Consider the following 22,392-nt stretch of genomic DNA (forward strand, 5'->3'; position numbering starts at 1 on the left):
GTGTGTCTTGTCTGCTTTAACTGTACCTATCTGGAAAACCCAGGTAGAGCAAAAGGGGGGCTTACAAGATCCATGTGCCTCAACAGACTGTGAGTGTGTGAGTGAGTCACCATAAGCCGAACCTGGGAGTGTGTGTAACGCAGGCCTTGTGGTTCTTTCTGGAACTCATGGAGTACTGTATGCATATAGCTACCATATATTCTATCCCCTGGTAAATCAGAGAAATTCATTGTAAGGCCATGGCAGTGACAATCAGTTTGCGATGTGTCTGTGGAGAGTCATTAAAGATGATATCACAGAGCTTCATTTGATAAGCAGTAACAGTTAAGAGAAAGAGTGTAGAGATTTACCCCAAATCCAAATTTTGGGCACAAAAATTCAAATACCCTCTGGTTCTCCTGACTCTGCTAGTGAAACAAACATATCAGTAGAGATTTCTGATTCATGAGACTTGAGGAAGTATGAATGCCATCCTGCTGGTGGACCTTCAGTCTCACTAGTATGCTGCTACCATAAGTTTCTAAGCCAATTCACAACACAGCTTGGTTCAGAAGTCTTACCTGCTAACACATTCTATTTTGGAATGCTTTTCAAATGTAGTACTTGAAATGAAGGGTCAAGATTTGAGTTTCTTTCCAGATGCATGGTTTGCTGGTAATTGTCAGAATACTTACCACTAATTCAGTCCCCCATAATATGTACAAACTATTTGTTTAAGCATCAAAGAAGCCATTGGCAGTTTTCTAAGAAATTTTTGGTTTGGGTCATCTTCTTTGGAACACCTCCATCTCCATTATGAACATCCATGGGAAAAGAGCCTAGTTTATCTCAAGTAAGCTTTTAGATCTAAAATGAACTTAATACGTATTTTATTTTCGAAAGTTTTTTTAAATTTTGAGAAGCTTGTCAAACACTACGTTATTTAATTCTGATGTAATTCATGCAATTAAAATCTTTAGAAATAGACCTTTCAGATGAAAGATTTAAGGCCATCAGAGGTAGCAAAATAACAGGTGGCATAGATCAGGGTTCCTCAACCTTGACAACTTGAAGACATATGGACTACAACTCCCAGAATTCCCCAGCCAGCATGGCTGGCTGGAGAATTCTGGGAGCTGAAGTCCACACATCTTCAAGTCGCCAAGGTTGAGGAACCCTGGCAAAGATGAATTACAAGATAGATAAATTTGTTTTTAGATGCATCCATAAAGCTCCTACTTTGCAGGTCCACAAAAACCCTAAATATGGTATGATCACACCTAATGATCAGAAAATGATAACAATGATAATAATATTAGTAATTTTAATCATAATAAATCTATTTGCTGGAGACACAGTTGTCTGCTCAGTCAGACATGACTAATGGTTGCAAATGGCAAAACCATACACCGTTAGACTGACTTAAAAGTGATTATAGACAGAAAACAGATTCGTTGGCAAGATAAAAAGATATAAATTGCATATCCCAGGTACCAAAAGAACATCATGAACTTTAGCACACCTAAGCAAGTCAGCCATTTTTGGTAATGCTACTTTAAATATCAGAACAGAAATACTCAAAGCCAGGCAACCCTGAAAACCAGACCCTGATATTTGGAGAAGTATTTTCATAACACTATGTAATATTATTTTTGATGGGGCACAGTATAACAAATGTTTTAAATAAATAACAGTTATTTCTTTTTTTGGAGACTCTGTTTGCACAGTGCATTAAGCTGTAATATAGATTATCTGGAGTTAGCATATTGTACAATCTTACTCTAATACTTCAAACTTTATTAATAAAAGATAAATTACCAGTGGATGTGATAAATCATACATAAAGTTTAGTGAGCAGATTGGATTTTAGTTTTCTTCATCTCTTTCCTGACTTTCTTACATTGGTAAGATTTTGTTATTATTATCAGGAAAAATACGATTAATGTAATTGTCTTTCCTTCCTCATCATCCCATCCCCATTGCTGTATATCAATGATTTGTTGGAGTTCACTTTTCAACAATAGATATACACTATTTGGACTACAAAAGTCCAGATGACCATGGATGCTTGCACTGAGTGGTTCTTGGATGGTACACCCCAGATATGGAACGCCTACTCCGCACATATACAAAGGACATAGTTGCTCCTATCTACAGGTGAGTTAGTCATTGGGAAAGACTAGGTATGCTACTCTAACCATGACCAGGATTAATCAAGCACTCATAAGCACTTTTGCCTTGAGGGATCAGCAGATGTCTGTGTCAGGTTTGCATCCAATCAAGCCAGACTGGAACCACTGAGGGAAGGTCACAAGAACCTGATGAGCAATATTTATTGAAGAAAGTCAGGAAGTATTCCAGCAAGCACAATGATTCCAGGACTAGCCCTTTTTGTAGAAACAATGTTCAAATCCTCTTGCATTTCATTTTCCATCTGCTCTGTATAATGGATTACTTGGCCGCCTCTTTTAAGCAGACTGGCCTTTGTTTCTGCAGTGGTCAGACTTATTCACATCTTGTTTGATTTTTATTACTGATAGTGTGAGAATTAATTTTCACAGGTCAGAGAAGAGCAAGGAAGGGCTATAATTCCCAAGAAGGGACAGTCAAATATAATCACAGTCCCTATAATTTCTGTTGCCTGAAGTGGAGGCATGAACATGGGATGAGCACTTGGGCAACACTCTGTTCCTTCCATTATGCAAGCACACCTATTTATTCAGTATTTCATACTTTGATGGCTGGTGTGGGTCTTCCGGGCTGTGTGGCCCTGGTCTTGAAGTTTTGTTTCCTAACGTTTTGCCAGCATCTGTGACCGGCATCTTCAGAGGGCAGGAGCACAGACAGGAGCAGTTCTCTCTGTGCCCAGCAACTGCTCCTGTCTGTGCTCCTGCCCTCTGAAGATGCCAGTCACAGATGCTGGCAAAACGTTAGGAAACAAAACTTCCAGAACACGGCCACACAGCCCGGAAGACCCACACCAGCCATCGTATTCCAGCCGTGAAAGCCTTTGACAATACATTTCATACTTTCACTCACCCATTGTGCTTTCCACATACACCTCTCCAAAAGATACAGTTCATGTGACCGCGCAACTTCAAGGCTGATCATAACAGGACTATAATATTTCCATTGGCAGGGGTTAAGATGGAATCAAGCTGTGTCTTGCAAGAATACTAACCTATTTGACCCAGACATCCTCCAAGACAGACAGTGGGCTTCTTAAAAAGGACCCCATACTTACTCCTTATTCCTGTCATGATGCTTGCTACAGTGGCTAGGCCTGACTTTTCAAGATCCACCAGAACCTCTCAGTCTCTGCAGTAAATACCATTACCATGCCATGTACGTTGTACCTATGTTTGCTAAGATTTGGTTGACGCTGAACTGATACTTAGGGAGTTCTACCCGTCTCAGATAATAAAGAGAAACAGAGCTCAAAATACCTTTTTCAATGGAGGATGGGATTCAGCACTGTAGAACTTAGAAATAACAATGCCCTGGAGTCAGGCAGAAATCCCCACAGGCATTCCCAGCAATTCTCCTACTCCTGGTAACAAGGTAGGAAGTCTTTGCTTCCTAGTTTGCTGTGCTTCTTCCATATTGGAGGGTGTGGTGACCTGACAGAGAGACCAGAGCTAGAAACCTAAATTGGTTTCTTCCTGCTGTGGGCAGCCTGTGGCTCTATTAGCATCACAGTCCTTGTGATTGTAGTTATAGAAAGCTGGAGCAAGGTGCGCTGCCACCTTTTTAATGTTTTTCTTGAGCTTCCTGTGTGGTTTATTTTTCTCATCTGGCTGAGGCTACATAGAAAAAACAGATGTTCCACTGACTTCGTAGCTGCACCAGTCCCACCGTGCCCCTTCCCAATTGCACTAACTTGTTCTATCACAGTGTTTCTCAACCTCAGCAACTTTAAGATGTGTGGACTTCAACTCCCAGAATTCCCCAACCAGCCATGCTGGCTGGGGAATTCTGGGAGTTGAAGTCCACACATCTTAAAGTAGCTGAGGTTGAGAAACACTGCTCTATCAGGCCCCTTAATATACTGCTGTGCTTTCACAGCATGTGAAATAAAACAAAAACCTATATTTATTTAATAAAGTACAAAGCCATTTTAAATGTTCTTATAAAGATGTTAAATTGCCTTTTAAACATACAGCATCAAGCAATTTAGCACCTCCTACTTAGGAAAATGGTAACTAAAGTAAATAAGCCTGTGTGCCTCAATACTGTACATTTTCTCCTCTGTCCTATGGATTGCAATGAAAATATGCAACAATTTTCACTAACAGCTACCCATGTTTGAAGCCTTGCCCTACAATCACAAATAGGAAAGACACCTCCAAACCACTACTAAGGCAGCAGATGTTCCTCTTGTTGTAATCAAGAAATTCAAGTTATATTTTAAAACTTCAGGCAGTCTATAATCTTTGCCTGGAAATCATAGCCACTTGTAAAATTAAAAAAAAATCAGTATAATTTAGTCCTATATTTCTGCATGGTTACATTCAGTTTTAATTCATTACTGTAACAAGTATTTTCACAATCTGTGAACACTGGTTGGCTGTTAAAATCCACCTACACTTGTCCCTATACGTTTATGTAATAACTAAGTTTGAAATGTGAAACATGCTTACAGGGAAGTAAGCATCATCAAACACAGTGGGGCTTGCTTTATAGAGGTGCAGAAGACTAAGGGAAAAACATTGCCCTGTTTTTGCCTGCTCTTCACACGTCTGCAATACAAGAGTAAAATTCAAACCTAATCCATTGATTTATTTCTAGCACAGATAACATTCTAAACTTTGTCTAAGCTGTCTAGGATCTTGTTTTGCTTTATATAGATATGGACAATCACCAAAACCCTTGCTACAGACTCTGCAGTTCTCCTGCACCAGTTACGCACAAACGGACTTTCTCTATGGCGGTGCACGTCCACTCGGGAACGTTTTTTTCTGCTGATATTCACAAGGCACTTATTGTGGAGTGCTAAAAAGTCATCTCTTCATCCAGCCCTACCTTGAGTGACTACTGTTTACGAATGGTTTTTTTCCTCCACTCCCAGCAATTTTAAAATATTTTGCACTAAATGCTTTACTTATTGCAAATATATATACGTGTATATATGCTTCATATTTTAATGGTATTTATAATTCAAATTTTGGAATTTAATTAGTTGGAGATGCCTTTCACATAGAAAACCATATAAAAGGGATGAAATAAAACACTGAGTATACATAGCTTGTCCTGCATGAGCCAAACTGCAAGTCACACACACTTTAACATGTATGTAGTAATAACTGGAGTTAATTTGATAGAAAGGGAGAATTTTAGGGAATCCCTATGCATGTGTTTCTCCATTAAAACATGTGGCCTGGCTAAGCTTGCTTTTCTAAAAGCAGATTTAGTGTAATATATAGCCTGAGCTTAATATATCTGATTGGCCTCACACAGAGACAGAGAAACTGGAATAACTCAGTAGTTGATGCATATGACTTTGATGTAATCATATACACTGGGGGTTTTCAACATCAAAGTCCTTATATTCTTTCTGAGGTCACCTTACAACTATTGGCCCCAATTATTGCAATGGGCACTCCCTATAGGAGAGATTGCCCTCCCCCACAACCTGTTCTCTGGAAGAAGGAAGAGCTACTGGTGTTGCCGCTCCATCTCTGTTCTGGCAGTCCCTTAACTTTTCTGACAGGGGAGTATAACTGAATAGAGTTGGATTGCTTTCATATTTTTAATTGTTTGGGGCTTTTTTTGCTGATTCTTGGCTGATGATTGTATCTGTAGTTCAGAAAAGTAAGAATAAGCAAATGAATCAGCCTGGGAGATGGTGCAGTCAAGGTTGTAGGAGATGTTGTTTTCAATGCTCTATCTCCCTGGCAGCACACAGCATAAGCCTCCCTGTATTTCAAACCTGCAAAACCTCTTCTTTGTTCATACAGGCATTTTGAATGGACAGTAATAAGGAAAAAGCTGTTTTTCCTTTATTTTCCTTTATAACCTTATATAATATTTCACTGGAACAATTTATTCTAGGTTACATTGCTTTGAGACATTAAAAGGGCATTAAAACAAACTTCTAGATTTGAATGAAACAACTAAGCAAAAAGGTGGAATTTAAAAAGTTACAAGGGAGTCTTTTGGAAAAAAGGGGGGGGTGTTCTGGGATATTAGTCTCTCGCATTTAAAATTAAAAATATATCAGTTCCTTTCCACCAAAGGCACAGTATTTAGGGACCAACTTTAGCACATTCCAACAAAGTCATGATCAGTGGTGGTGGAATTACTTATATGATTAAAAATACCCCCACCTTGTATTTGGTAACATGTATTGGGCCTAGATGCCAAATCCATGAAAATGGCTCTCAAGTGTTCCTCATGAGAGATGTCCTGCACTTGGAAACGTTCCACTGGTGCCACAACTTTAGAGAGGTAGAAGAGAGGAACTTGTGAGTAATAAGCAGGGTACAAGAGAGATGGTTTTGTCAAGCAACATTAAAAATGATTTATTTTGATTGCCTTTCACAACTAGATATGAAATCATACAGTGGCTACATTTGCACAATGCTATGCCATTTGTTTTCATCATATCTTGTTAACTGGAATCTCAGTCAAGCAACACCCTCAAAGAAAGGTTGGCCAATGTCTGATTTGTTTTCCTTCCACTTTTCAGCCAGGACTCCAGTAGTAAACATTTTGCCTGAATGTTTCTAAAGTTATGGAAGATTTTTTAGAAGAGCTTTTTGTGGTATATTTCTGCTAGGTTGTATAGGGACAGTATTTTCTGGAGTGTCACAGCAAATGGCGGCATGTAGCTGACCTTGAAAAAACGAAGTACGGTCAGATATGGGAAACCACCAGGAAATTGTAGGGCTGTAAGAGTTTTTTTTTTAAAAATCCTGGAAATAGGCAGTGGCAAACCACTTCCATAAAACCAAAAAATCAACATGGATGTTTGCATCTGGACACCAGGAATCAAGTTTGACTCACTAGCTCATGAAGGGGATGTTTGTGGAATTTTGCTGGAGAACAATCCCAGCCACACAGTTATATATTGGGTTATAGTTTGCTTAAGATGTATAAACTGCCTCATACTCTGGGCAGTATACAAAGTCAAACACAGTACAAAGCGCATTATAGTAAGAATAAAAAATCTGTAATGAATAATAAAGGATAATGACACAGAGCTTCTTCCAAATGTGGAAGTTATAAAAAGAAAACTAGAAAGAAATTGGGGTAACAGGATGGGTGAGACCACTGCAGTTTATTGAAATATGTCAAGGTTCTCTATCTGAGAAAATGTGCCAAGATGAGTTTTCACCTTTTATTTATATTATGTAAACATCTATCTTTGTTCTAAACTAATTAACCTTGAGCTCCATACAGTACTCCCTCAAACTATGCTTTGATCTGTACAAGTATTTAATCTGAAGCTAGCATATAAAACTATATTTAACTTTGGTCTTCACAGTCTCCACTTAGAAGGTATTTAGACAATTTTTAACTTGGGTTCTTTGAGACTGTTGAAGAACAAACAGGTTGATATTATGCGGTTACATATTACATACAGTAGCTTAGACCGTAGTTCTATTACAAAGTGCGTTCCATTCAGCATCCAAGTTGGAAGAGGGCAGCTTTGTATCACAAGGTGGTTCCTCTTGAAATACAGCATTTCCACACACCAACTTAAAGTTGTATGGGTGGTGGTTTAAGTGTTACAAAGTTCTCTTTTGTAAAAGTGGGGTTTGTTGTGTTTTGGGGAGGAAGGAGAGAAATCGGATTTCATCCCTGTCTTTTATTTACATTCCTGACCAAGTTCTGTAAATAAACCAGTTCAGTTTGCCTTTATAAAAAAAAAAAATCTGCTTCTGTTGGAACAGGAAATCTGTTTTATATTTTGCCTGTCTATGACCACAGATATTTCTGCAGACAGGTGTTCGTTTTCTGATTGGCCCAGCAGTCATGTTATGAAGATGTTTATGGCACTTTATCTAACTGATGAAATGTGGTCCCAGGCCAAAAAGGTTAAGGAATCCCAATTTTGTTGATATTAAATGAATTGATTTGGGAAAACCTTTAACCAGTCAAAAACAATCTGTAATTAATGCTTGGTATCAGCACTTGTTCTCTTTGAGAGTTTCTCATCTTGCACTAAATGGGTGTTATCTGCATTTTAAAAGCAATAGTCTTTCCCTGTGCAAAGCAACAGCAGAAAAAAAAAAGGGCGGGGGGACATTCTGACATTGCCAAAGGCTAGATAAGGAAAGGGTTGAGCATGGAAAGGTGACTGTTGAGGGATAGTGAAAAGAGAGCAAATGGGGGTGAGGGGAGCAATAGAAAGCAATTTAGCCTAAGCAACCTTCTTCCTTTTTTATCTCCTCCATTCTCATACCTTTGTGAATTAGTAAGGGTCAAGACTTGAAAATCAATTAGAAATGAACCAGGATTATAGGCCTGGACATAATAGAACATTATTATAGCAAACTGGCATTTTAAACTAAGTTCAAATCATGGCTTCAGGTGGGGAATAATTGCCAAAAAAATGATAGAAAGACTTTCTTTGAGAGTCAGTAACTTCTGAAGGTAAATCGGTGGCTTCTCTGAATGTTTACACCTGATGTTTGGAGACTGCTTATATTTCCATCCCCTCTGAACTAGTAAAACTGATTCACAAACAGCAGACATGGGTAACCAAAAGCTGTATTAGAAGGAGGCTGTTGAAAGTCAAAAGATATAGGGACAGCCAAAAACCTCCTATTACAGCAAATATCAGTAATATAAAAGTATCAGAGAAAAGATACTCCTCTTAGAGCTGAGAGGAGATATGGCTCTGCCTTGTGTGTGCAATATCTTCCTAAGCTTCATTAGATGTGCATTTTCAATTATGATTCACAGGGAAAGTAGCAACTTACGTTTAACAAAATGTTCCTGCAGGATGCAATTTGAGAAAAAGACTAACACTGTATAAAAATATACCTATCAGTGTTCTATCTACATAGTTGTGCAGGTATGCAAAAGATTTCTCCTTTCTCTTTTTTTATTCTTCCCTTTTGCTTTGCCAATACATGGACATATAGAAAGGAAATTTAAAAGATAGTGGCTAAAGTATTATGGGCACTGGTCACATGTAACATGAGACTTCATAAACCATGTTTTACAAACTCTGAATGAGTGTTGGGACAGAGGATCCTTTCTGTCATTCTTCCTGTGGTTGACAGGCTTCAGTACTTATCTTAAGCCAGAGAGCATTTTTATCTCTGAACTGGAAAAAAAAAATCTGTCTTAATGTTTGTTATTTAATCCAGGCAAAACACGTAACTTTGGCTTAATATGAGCCAGAATCTCTAAAAATACTCAGTTCATAATAGGAGGAGAGGAAGGGCCTGGGAGGATTCTCTCACTGTGATGGTTGTACATCACCATCTAACCCATCACCAGTTGGGTTAGTTAGAGAGAAATATGAACCACTATATCTTTTGTTTAGTAGAAACTGAAATAAGTTGAAGACACTTTGTATTAAACCCTCCATCTGCTCAGTCAAGAAGAATTTCACTGGCTTTGGGAAACTAGTTTGAGGATGCTCATCTATAAAGATGTAAGCATATGTCCAAATTAAAGATGGCATGTAGAGCATTTGGAGAGGATTCCCCTTATACTTAGCAAATCATTTTGCACTACATGCACCCAAGGAAAAAATGTTTACCTGGGATGGCTACGGTTAACCTTTTTTCCTTGCTGAGACGGTGCCCATGGAAGGAGTCATTCATGGAAGGGGGGCCCTTCAGAAGAAATGATTCTGTGGAGGTGTGATCAGGGGGGGTTCTTAATAAAGGCAGTAGATAGGTCCCTGAAGTCCTGGAATGGCTCTGATCACAAGGGGAAGGTGAGAATAGTCTTGCAGGAGATCCAAGAAAAAATACATACGGAAACAAAAGAGTTTTTACTTTAATTACTGAGCAATGGCCCCTTAAATTAAATATCACATATCACCCACCCTCCTGAAAAAATTACCCAACATATTGCCACCATCCCCTATAACTGCTGCCACCCCATAACAGAACGCTACAGGGGGGATTGGTGTACATCTGAGGAAGAATTTAGGCAAGGAGCTCAACTTGCGTGATCAATCGAGCCAAGTAAATATTGTGATGTCCCAGCATGAGTTCAATACAATCTATTCTTGCTGCTCACTGGAACAATAAAATTTTGGTGGCCTCTTTGAGGTGGTTTTTGAATGCTGCCAGGAATCAACATAGTTCCAAGCAACATAAATTAACATAAATCAACACCGTATATATATTGTTGTGTATGGCTTGGTGATTCACAGGCTGTTCAGGCCTGAAATATGCAGGCTCCACACATATTCACATGATTATTACAGTTACACTGAACAGGAGTAAATCTATGATTCATCTTTGTCCCAAAAGTATCTCTACAGGGACATGCTTGAAGTGATTCTTGGAAATTGTTCCCTATAATGGTGGGGCCTCTGGCAGGAAAGTCACATACGGGTTTGTGTAAGAGTTTCTTTCGAAACTTTGTGCTTTTTGATACATACACTGAGGAGCACATGCGAATGAAAACACTTCTACCCGCTGAGGAGGCAGATTTATTAGCACCAGTTTATTAGCATGTTCCGTTTTCTTTGGATGTGCTTTTTCAACACAGGCCCACTCCCACACCTGAGGTATTCAGCTCTATCTCAAGCAGATACATTCAAGACATACAAAATGTGCTGAAATGCTAAGAGGTATGAATCACGACCATATCGAAAGGGACAAGAAAATATCATGGCAGATGGAATTAACAGCCAATGTTTACATTTTGAAAGCCACTAATTCTGTCCTCCCCATCCCCAACCTCTTCTTATAAAATATATAATGTATTTGTAATTCAGTGGATGACCTTAAGTCAAGTCAGGCCACTGCACTGTACTATAAATATGACTGCATGCATACCTTTTCCTCTGAGTGCCACTGCTGACCAGTATGTTTGGTGGTTGTGGGGCCTGACTATGCAGGAGGAAAGTGTCTATGGTTGACACGGTGGCTGATGCCTCCTCACTTACTTTAGGGCTGCCGATCTTGGTTTTCCCAAGTTTGCCTTTGCTCCGCCGGGACTGCTCGTGATCAAACTCTAAGTCTTCCAAACGTTGAGTCAGGGCGAGTTTTTGCTGGATAGCCATCCGCAACAAAGAATTCAAGGTCTTTTTCTCATCCTCTGCAGCTGCCAATTGCCTCTGCATCTCATCCAGTTGAGTGACATATTCATCACACCTGGAAGGAAATAAGGAAAGAGGAACAGGTCAAGCTGTCTGTGTGTATTTCCTGGCCAGCCATTTTTTGTTCTTTTGCCAACACGAACCACATGGAAGTCAGCACCAACACCCTCGAAGTGAGGAGACGGGTCCTCAAAAGTAATTCTTCTGAATTTCAGCAGCAGCAAAAAGCAGATGATGCTGTGAGGATTCAAGATAAAAAAGGGTTTTCGTAGAGGCCAAAGTTACAAACCTGGCATCTGTCAGCAACTCTTTAAAGCAACTGGACCTTTTTCTAGGAGTACAGGGCTACCCTCTACTCTGTTTGCACCTCCACACACTCCAAAGCGGCTTTTGGTCTTTCTGTCACAGCTTTTGCCCTAATCTTGACCATAAACTGTCTTCCTTTCTTCCAAAGCAACCAAACTAACAATAACTTGGGGACACAAATCCATAGAATTAAGGGCTGCATAAGACAGAGCACTCCAAGAGACCTACTGAAATAAAATACAGGTAGTCCTGGCTTACCAAGTGCCTTGTTTAACAACTGTTCAAAGTTACGACGGTGTAAAACAAATCACTTTGTGACCAATTCTTGCATTTATGACTGTTGCAGCATCCTGCAGTCACATGATCGCTACTTGTGTGTTTCGCAACTGACTTGCAACAGAGTTAGTAGAGAAGCCGGAAGTAAAATCATAAGTCAGAGTCATGTGATGTCCCACTTAACAACCATAGTGATTCACTTAATGACCAAAGGGGAAGGGAGATCGTAAGCCCATCACTGTCACATGATGTTTCATGTAGTGACTGGGAATTGCTGGTCCCAATTGTGGTCACTAAGCGAAGGCTACCTATACTCTTAATAAATTGTCATATTGCTACCAATATGATATTATGTATTATATATAGTGATTTATAGCTGTTTAGCTCCCCTCTCTCTCTGCGCCATGTGTTAATGTGAATGTATGAACATTTATGAATATGGAATACACAAGACCCTCTCAAAGCAGGCCGTAAAGGCCGAAGAATTGTCGTGGTAGACATTAGCTTCTGCAGTATGTGAGAAGCTACCAGAATGAAGACACAACACAGCAAGAGGTGCTTCTCAAAACAAGACATTGGTGTGCAAAATACTTTTAGAGAACTATTCTGAAACGCAATAGTGGAATGAAGCCTAGAAAGTACTTTCCGTGCTTCATTGTATGCATAAGCAAGGTGGATACTGAAAACATTTTTCTTTTGTTTGTTTTTGCTGCTACTATATTTCTTTCTTTGAAAGTGACTTCTGCTGCTCTATTTACATGGGCTATTTTCAAGGATGGAGGAAGACTATTTTTTTAAAAAGAGAGTTATCTTAATGTTTGATGCAAAGATTGCTTACAAATTAGAGCAGAAATTACCCATGAAACCAAACAGCATTTTTCAGAGAGCCAAATACTTTATGTAATTGTTTTAGTCACTGAGTGAAGCATCTGAAATTTTATCGAAAATAGAGCCTGCTTGCTTACAGAAAGGTATATCATGGTACGAGCCAAATCTTTAGAAAATCACATTGTGCTGCATTTAAGTGGATTCTGATTCCATCATTTCTCAAGGACACTTATACAACTTAACTGTATAAATGCTTTAATGGCTAATTTAAGCAAGACACTATAAAATAAATTTTGGAAGATTTGTACTAAGTAGTATGAATGAAATCTTTCTTCTGGAAGCAAATCTACATTCTCTATTACTCCTTTTCACTAAAAGCAAAATGCAACTACTACTTCAAATATGAGCTACCACATGGATTGTTCAAAGTCAACAATGAACCAAGAAAATTACTTTGATAAGGTATCAGATTAGCAGAAACTGAAATTTTAGAGGATTTTAAAAGAAATTATTTATATAACCTGTCTTCATTCTAAACTATGAGTCCTAAAATTTAAATATTGTGGAGAGAATCTTTATTGTTCTATATACCTTCTATATGATCATATCTGTGTGTTTACAACTCCCCCTATTCAAAGTGGAATGCAGGGTCCAACAATTAGAATAACCATCAGTTCAATTGGTATTCACACTTCCCAGAGGCTAAGTATTCTGCATAACAAATTGTTCTCTCTCCAGTCAGAGGGACACTTAGATTCCTTTGTACCCTTATGTATATTCCTTATCAGTGCTAAAACCATTATTTTCAGTGGTCAAATGTATAGTATGCTCATCTTCAGTCTCTACAATCCTTTATAAGAACTTGGCTGACCACTCTCTGGTGTTCTTCTCCCTTAATAGCAGGAGACCAGAGACTCACTGTAACTTGTTAGCTTTAATAAAATATTTCTTGGGTCATCTCCAACTGTTGGTGTGTTCTTAAGTGACTTTTTTTCCACCAATGCATCTTGAAGTCCACTGTCACTTCTTATCGGCTTCATGAGTCCAGGTTTTGCTCATTTTTATGTTTTTAAATAAACATTTAATAAAAATATTTAACAAATATATTTGTTAAAATATATTTATTCAAAAAATAACATTAGGAGAGAGGGGGATCGTGCCTACTGACTTTACTTGTGACCTTCACAAATTGATCTAATACTATGGACAGAACATAATCTTGTGGACTAATTATTTGGGGGTGCAGATATATAAAGTCAATATATACTTAGGAACTGATCGTTTTGGAGGATTTTCTGCAACTACAGTTATAGTCAACCCTTGCCTGAGCTCCTGGAGAATATCTGCTACTTTTCTGAGACGATGGCTTGAATTGTCTGGCTAGGTATATCCAATACCTCATAAACATCTCCCAGGAAAACTGCTCAGATGGAGCAGCAGTGCATACACAGGGAGCGAAACTTCTGTCTTAACAGTTGGTTTCAGTACCTGGTTGCAAACATGGCTCTCAAGGATGAGAAGGTTGCTGCATCTTCTTTCAAAGCTTTTAACTCATTGCGCAGTTTAGTCATAGTTTCTGTTACCATGGCTTTCTCATTCTCATATTTATTCTTCAGGTTAGCCAGGGCCACTTCTGCTGTCTGAAATAAAGATATAGTCATTATAAACATGTAAACTTATTTTCATCTTCTTGATACAGCTGGCTGGGGAATTCTGGGAGTTGAAGTCCACACATCTTAAAGTTGCCAAGTTTGAAAAACACTGATATAGAAGGAGTCAAGCATTGGGCAAATCCCCTTCTTCCCATTAAGAGATAAAAAGGTTGGGAGGGGGAATAAATCTTAGGAATTTTCAAATGGAAGGAACTTTTTATAGACGTGGGATTAAAAGATTTAGGAAAATATCTTATGTATCAGGATGGGGAATAGAATTTGAGGGGCATTTACTATAGTTAAAATGGAGAGAATTTAAACTTCGCAGAATATCAACGCATAAAGGTCATTTGTCAACATGAAGCAGATTCCAGTCTGTGTCAGGTTCCTTTCTGAGAAGGATGTTTGGCTCAGATTAATTAGATTACTCTGCAGACCCCTCTTCTTGGCACAAAATAACCCTTCCCCATAAATCTCCCAACACATCTGGAGGGGACCAGGTTGGGGAAGGTTGATTTATGGAAACCTCTATTTAGAAGATACACCAGCTTTCAATTCATGCTGTGTGCTAATGTGCTGGATTGAGGCATGTAGTTGTGGCATATGGTCAAATGGCATAATCTATAAAGTAGCAGGCCTCCATAAGGCATTAGGAGAATATCTGGTGAATTATAGACAAAAGTCACACCAGCTATATGCTTTCTGAAATGTTTTACCTAAGTTATTAAAATGAAAAATAGATAAATTTGTCGCTGAAGAAAAACAGAGAACATTAGAGCAATTAACCCCATAGCAGTATAAACATAGATCTGGAAAATAAAGATCAGCCTATCCATAAAGCTGATCAACAACTAGTCATATATTTGGATACAAGAAAGAAGTTGAAGTAGTCTATAAAGGCTAGTAGTTTATAAAATTCACCACCCATTCAGAATAGAAATGGCTCTCCAAGGTCATGGGTAGACCTTGCTGCTCAGACTACCATGCATCCTTCAGCTGAACAAGCTAGAATCAAAATTGTACGTAAAATTTACAGAGTGATGGAATACACCAACTATACCCTCAGTGCATATAGTCTGTTATAAGAACAGAATGCAACTATTAGGGTGCCCCCACAAAATTAAATAAACAAAGCTATCAATATAAGAGGGTTTGTTTGTTCTACAACACCAGGAATTCTGGAGGTCAATATCCATAATTAATTATATTAATTATAAAACTATATATGCATGCTGATATATAGTATTAAACCAGGTGAACTAAGCATAAAAATAGATGAGAGAAAAAATAGGATAAATATAAGTATTAAAGCATTGTTTTTTTTGTTGTTGTTGTTTTTTGGCATAGGCAATACCCAAGTTTTAACTTCTGCTGGCCACTAGGTAGCATCAGTGTGACTTCCTTTGGTTCTTAGATTTTACTTTCCAATTGGCAGCTCTGTAAGTTTTTCTGGTTAATCACAGAACTGTAGATTTGGATTCAACTTTGATTCTTTTTCACTAAGAGGTAACATGTGCTATCTTTTCAGTCTTCATGTCTATATTTTATTTTCAAATTAGAAATTAATATAATGTCCCTGAGAAATACCTCAACAAATTTCTAGGATATATTTCAAAAATCAAGAATCCAGGATATATTAAAAAATCAAGAAGTATCACAATATCTCAAAATATCTAAACTATAACCCTCTAACTTCTGAAATTTAAACCCTTTAAATATGAGCAACCTCATAATCTGAACACTTCATGGAATAGTATCAGAATAAGGGTGCTATGCACATTTAATCCAAGTTGATTTAAAAAATAATTAGCAAAATATACTTATGTTTCTTGTCCTCTGGAATTTCATACAAACTTAAGAACATTCTACTATTATTTCACAAGATGCTCAAAAATATACAGTTCACAGCAATAACAGATGTAAATTAATCATAAAATTGCTCTTTAAAACCCATAAATTATATACCTAATTACAGACAGGACATTACCGTTCTCAAATTACCTGCTTGTTGGCTTTCAACACTGCCCTGAGGGTTGCTATCTGCTCTCGTTTTGTACTCAGCAGGGACTTTAATTTCAATATTTCTTCCATTAAAGCCTCCTTGTCCTTATCAATCATAGGTGCCAGTTCACGGGCCGCTGCACGCTGCCGGGACAGCTGCAGCGACCGATCTACTGCTTTCTGCAAGTGCTTGATTTGGTCCCGTATTATGGCATTGAGGTTGTAAATATTCATTGGCTCTTTCCGAATGTCACTGGTGTCAGAAACTGGGGAGGAAGGAGGGGCTGTAATGACAGGAGAAATGGTGGGCGTCTTTGTTGGACTTGGCTCTTTGTTGGCTTCTGTGCTCTCTTTTGAACCCTGTTCAGGTGGTGCCCTAGCTTCTGCAGGGGGTGCCATTCCTCTCCTGGAAAGGCGAGGAGATAGAAGCCCTCTTGGATCATCAGGTCCCTTTAAGCTCCCACTTCTAGTAACACGACTTTGCCTGTAATAGTCCAGCATAACCCTATTAGGAGTTTCATTGTTACAGAGGCAGACATGATGATAGAGCTGAGCAAGCTCTTCACTGAAAGTCACCAGCTCATCCTGAGCTGCATTGAGGGTATTATGGTTCTCGTTGGCAACACCTGTAATCCTCTGCAATTCCTTTTCCATCTGGGTCATCTTCTCGTGGCTTTCCTTCGTTGACTTTTCTAAGCTGGATACCTGCTCATCATAAATTTGGATCCTGCTCTCATACTTGGCCTTTTCTTCAGTGTAGTTTTCAACACATTTATTGTACTTCTCTTTTAAGGCTTTTATTTCAGCTTTGAGGTCAATCACCTCTGTAACAGCTACTTTGTATTTACACTCCAGAATCTCTAAGCCATTGATGTCCACTTCATAATCATGGGTTTCTTCCCCAGAATCTCGGCCTTTCTCAAAATCTACTTCTTTCAACTCTTTGTTGCTCTGCAGACCCCTCATTGCATTGACATGTTCAGTAAGCCTATGGACCCGTTCGTGCTGCTCAGTGAGGGCCCCTTTTGTGTGCTCCAGCTGGGTCTGAGACTCCTGAAGATTAGCCAGGAGAATCGCCTTCTCACGTTCCACCTGCAATAACCCGGAAAAAGGACATAAATATCTCAAGAAAGAATTTAGTGGTCATGAAATAAGACAATTTTCCTTTTATGGATTACTAAATGGTTAAGAAGCAGAAAGCAAAGAATAGGATAAATGGGCAATTCTCTTTAAGCTGGGAGAGTGGTAAACCAAACTGCAGATGCAGATCAATTATAAGTGTAAAGTGATGCAGATTGGGACAAAAAAAAAACTTTTACGTTATTGGTATACTTATAAAATCTAAGCTATCTCTAACTAACCAGGAAAAAGATCTTGTGGTTACAGTGGATAGCTGAATGAAGATTGATTGACTGAATTTATATCCTGCTGCAATCTCATAATGACAACTCAGTACACAGCACCTGTGAAGCCTGTGGAGTCCATCCTAAAAAAGGCATTGAAAATCAAACTATCAACATCATAAATGCTCTTATAAAATTTGTGCTATATCTATCTCTAGGACATGGTGTACAATTCTGGTTCCTACATTTAAGAAAGGATAAAACAGTGCTGGAAAAAGTGTAAAAGAGGGCAACCAAAGTGAGCAGAGGGATTGAACACTTTGTCTACAAGAAAAAAAAAAAACTAGAATGTTTGAGATTCTTTAGGTTAGGAAAAAGGTGATTGGGGGGCTGCATGATCAAGTTATACATGTACATGGTATGGAGAAAATCAACAGAGAGAATTTTTTCTCTCCCTATCCAAACACTGGGACCACAAGTCATCCATTAACATCAGACATGGTAATTGCTACTAAATTGAATACCTATACAAGGAAACTGAATAAACTCATGGGTGATAGGTCTGTCAAGGGTATTAGCCTTGAAAACTCAGTGTTATCCTTGGGTTGGGAACAACTTGACTCCAAATGCCAGTTGCAGGGAACAAGGGTGGGAGAAGGTACATCTCCAATTCCTGCTTATGATCACTCCTAGTTAGCCATTGTGAAAAACAAATGCTTGGCTTAGATGGGCCTTGGCTCAATCCAGCAGGATTATTTTTATGTTAGGTGGGCTACCAAAAAAAGCAGTAAAATGGCAGTAGCAATTCACAAATGAATTTGACAAAGAAAGTGAAAATGACGCAAAACAAAAAACACACGTTGTTGAAATATATTTGAAGAAGCAAGAACTTTAAAAGAAGGTATATTTACTTCTTTTTCCAAATTGTTTTTCTCGGAGAAATGCTTTTGGTATCGTTGCACATCATATGTGTAAGTAAAATGAGCTCTTCCTACAAAGGTTACGAATTGAAACCTCCTTTTGACTCTCCCAAGACAAATGTTACCTGCATAAGTTGCTGCTTCAGCTTCTGCATTTCAGAGATGTTCAGCTCACTGAAGAGATCAGAGACCGGGTGCAAAGATTCTCCTTTCCTAACGGTGGGGGTCCGAAAGTCACCATTCAGTTTCATGTGAGGTCCATGAATGTGTCCGTTCATTTTGTCATCGTTATTAGGTTCATTCCCATCTTCCCCAAACTTTAATCCATCTACTGAGATATTAATATGATTATTATACATGCTATCATTTAAATTGATATACTGGGACAGTTCCTTCCTTAGATTGTTCTTTTGCTCCCTTTCATTCTTTAATGTCTCCAGGGCCTCCTCTAGCTGATGCTCCGCAATCTCCTTTAACCGGATGGCGTCTTCTAGCTGGCTATTAAGCAACACAGTCTCTTCCTCAAACCGTTTTATCTCATGTTTCAAGCCTTCATATTCAACCTGAATTAAATAAGATAAAGAAGATTCATAATACTAAAAGTTGGATTTACACACAATCTGCCGTTTGCTGCATCTCTTCAGATAAATGTCTAAAGATGAGACATTGTACAATGGGCGAGAAAAGGAGCCAGATATTACAAGTTGAATAAAACTAGCTCCAGGGAGAATCCTGAAGTCATGGTAATTCTATCGCTATATTTTATCTCCAGTAACATATGGTAATTCTATCGCTAAATTTTATCTGCACTAATAAGGCATAAGTTGTGAAAACAACTGAGATGTCTACCTTTCCCCATCACCAAAATAAACATCATCTGGCACATTTCATGATGTACACTTCTCAGTAAAGTGAACTGATTTTTAAGTGTACCCATTACATGGGCCATAATATTCAAAAGGGAGGAATGTAAAATACAAATGGTTCAAGTGCTTCTAATTGTTCTGTTCAGGCCGAAGCTTAATGACATATTTTTCAAGGTACTATATACATACATACTCCTTATATAAGCATTTACAGACAGAAGAGTATATTCAGGGAGTGTGCCTGTAAAAAGCACTTGCTGAGAGCTAATCCCTTTTCTGGTGTAAGGACAAACTCCCGCTCCTCTTCCTTGTTTGTTGCCTTGCGTTTTGACTTCTGCCTGATGTTGACTTTGCCTCTTTATAGCAAAACAGCTCAGCAAGCCAACCCTTGCTTTTCTATGCTCTATGTTTGATAGACTGATTATGTGCCATCAAGTTGTTGTCAATTCTTAGTGACCACGTAGATAGATTTTCTCCATATAATATCTTTATTCATTACATTCTATTCCCTATATGTATCCTTTTATTGTCCCAAAAGGAAGAAGAGGGAAGATAAAACAGCTGAAGAATGCAGATATAACAGTCAATTAGCACTATTCAGAGCTGATAACAAAAACAAACTGAAGGAAACATTTGCCTATCATGAATTTGCATGGCTAGTAACAAATAAACAAAAGCAGTTATTGCTTTTTTTCCATGAAAAAGGAACCAAATACATCAAAGAGAAGAAAACAAACAAGGCTGGAACAAAATGTGAGAATACAAGCAGTGAGAATTAGCAGGGATACCGTAATTGAGATTCACCTCCATTTCATCTGGACAGAAAGCACTTTTTGAATTTCCCAAAGCCCTTTGGTCTACCTTGTGGAAAACAAGAAGGTCGTTGTTGTTCTCTTCTTCTTCCTTCCTTTTTAGGAAGTAAATTGTGTACATATATATGGGTAGGCAGATGTGCTTGTTGTATATGTTCTACTAAAATATTTCAAACTGGTCTGGCATGCTCTTGGCTTCTTAAATAGGGTGGCCACTGGGCATGTTCAGACACCACATAAAAGCTCTTTAAAAGTTACCAAAACAAAAATTGGCTTGATAGTCAAATCCTCACTTACTTCTCTATCCAGAATCCTGAGCTTTGCTGAAGCCAAGAAGAGACAGAGACATTTATTTTGATTTAGGAATCCCCATTTAGTGAATTTGGGATGGAACAGACAAAATTTCCATTCTTAAATAGTGAACATGTCCAGTGGATTCAAAGTCTGGGCAAGGGGCTTAAAAAATATCAAAAGAAGTTAAATTTACTTTATTCATGTCAATTCACATCATTTGCAAAATGGCATAATTATGCAAATGACACAAATTATGTATTTACATATATAAAATGACATAAACTAATGTCAATTATGCAATTTGCCTCATTTGCATAAAGACACAATTGCACAAATGGCATAATTCTGTATTTAATGGGCATTTGGGAACAATGAACACTCTCTCCTCTCAACTGGCCCTAAAATCAAGGTTTCACTGCACTAACAACAAATTATATTAGATATTATTATATTATATACTAACTAATTGTTCTGAGTGCTTCAATCCACATCACAGAACCTAATTTTGCTATACCGCAATGCAACGGACTTCACATGCAGTAGATCAAAGTTCTGCTATAATTTGCACCATTGTTATTTGCAAGATGGAATCATCAATCAAATGATGTAATTCCCTCTGATGCAATTGACTTTTCTCAATAACAGTCACCCCCTCTAACCAATTCATGCATTACAACAAAGCTGGTCTTGATGCCTTTAGTTCCTTCTTTTCTATTTTGAGGTGGCTATTTTTATTTTAAGATACTTTAAACATTGCTTTCCTATTTATCTGAGTTAAAAACTCATCTAACTGTACCTAAGCAGTCGGGGAATACTTTTACTCAATGTATATACCTGATGAGCTTGCCAATCCCACGTAATATCCAGCAACATTGGTTTTGTAGTAAGATCCCTTTAGAATTAAGCTTAGTAAGGTTCAATGTACTGTCTCCATCAATTACTAGTGATCACTGTTTTACAAACCTGTTTTATCCTTATTATGTATGATTTTTAAGTATCAATGAAGCAACTGAAATGCCAGAATTTTTCCTGAAACAGCATTTCCTGCTGTTTGTAGGCAGCGTCTTATGATGAAATACATACTGTATCTGAGAATTTAGCATTACTACTTTTTAAATCTTCTACTGAAAATTCAATCTCTCTTCACCTGATTCTGCTTTAATGTGGAAACCAGCTTTTGCAACGTAATATTTTCTTCTTCAAGTTCAGTATAGTCCTGAAGAAGCCGTGCCTCTCTAAATTTATATTCTCTAATTTCATCTTTCATCCGAATTCTCTGCAGCTCTGCCATTTCATTGTTCTGAAAAACAGAAAATAATTCAACGTATTATTTTTTCATTTCCATTCAGCCTGTATTAATCAAAGAAACAAACAAACGAAAAGGACACAGTCAAAATCAGTTTCAAATATACATCAAAACACCATTTCCATTCCAACTATTTATTATACCACTGGATTAAATCAATACATGTGGGAGGGAGAAAAACTGCCTTAAGTTTAATGAATAATTTTTACCTTTCCGTTACAATTTGGTAACAAATTTTAGAGGGTTTTTGTGTGCCTTTGAGTCAATCCTGGACAAGTCCCTAAAGTTTTCTTGGAAAGTTTTTTGGAAGTGGTTTGCCCTTGCCTCCTTCCTAAGGCTGAGAGAGAGCGACTGGCCCAAGGTCACCCAGCTGCCTTTGTGCCTAAGGTGGGATTAAAAGTCACAGTCTCCAGGTTTCTAGCCTGGTGCTTTCACCACTACACCAAACTGGCAAAGATATTGTAGCCCCAGGATCCCACCTTGAATTCCTCTGCAGTACAAGGTGATAGTGCTATAGCCTTTGGCAGGCTATTATGTTATACCCATATGTTCCAATAAATAATATTGTCCTAT

At 38.2% G+C, this 22,392-nt stretch overlaps 1 protein-coding gene across 6 annotated transcripts in view; it reads right to left on the bottom strand.

Moving 5' to 3' along the window:
• BICD1 (BICD cargo adaptor 1) overlaps positions 1-22,392 on the bottom strand; it is a 119,587-nt gene that overhangs the window by 27,107 nt on the left and 70,088 nt on the right. For 4 of the 6 annotated variants that reach the window (XR_015796262.1, XM_088141184.1, XM_088141183.1 and 1 more), the window contains exons 3-7: positions 21,661-21,813; positions 18,667-19,104; positions 16,279-17,370; positions 14,114-14,265; positions 11,063-11,270 (exon numbers count right to left, since the gene is read on the bottom strand). Coding sequence is in view for 5 of the 6 variants with exons in the window: in XM_088141184.1 (XP_087997310.1) it covers positions 11,063-11,270; positions 14,114-14,265; positions 16,279-17,370; positions 18,667-19,104; positions 21,661-21,813 (2,043 nt within the window). In the remaining variant the exon portion in view is untranslated. Of the gene's footprint in view, positions 1-9,697; positions 11,271-14,113; positions 14,266-16,278; positions 17,371-18,666; positions 19,105-21,660; positions 21,814-22,392 lie in introns of those variants that run through there. The other 2 variants (XM_088141185.1, XM_088141181.1) reach the window with 2 other exon arrangements.

The sequence above is a fragment of the Python bivittatus genome, unplaced genomic scaffold, assembly GCF_059951505.1.
Source record: "Python bivittatus isolate LINGU-HERP-01145 unplaced genomic scaffold, Pbiv_v1 ctg000330_np1212, whole genome shotgun sequence".
Taxonomy (NCBI): domain Eukaryota; kingdom Metazoa; phylum Chordata; class Lepidosauria; order Squamata; family Pythonidae; genus Python; species Python bivittatus.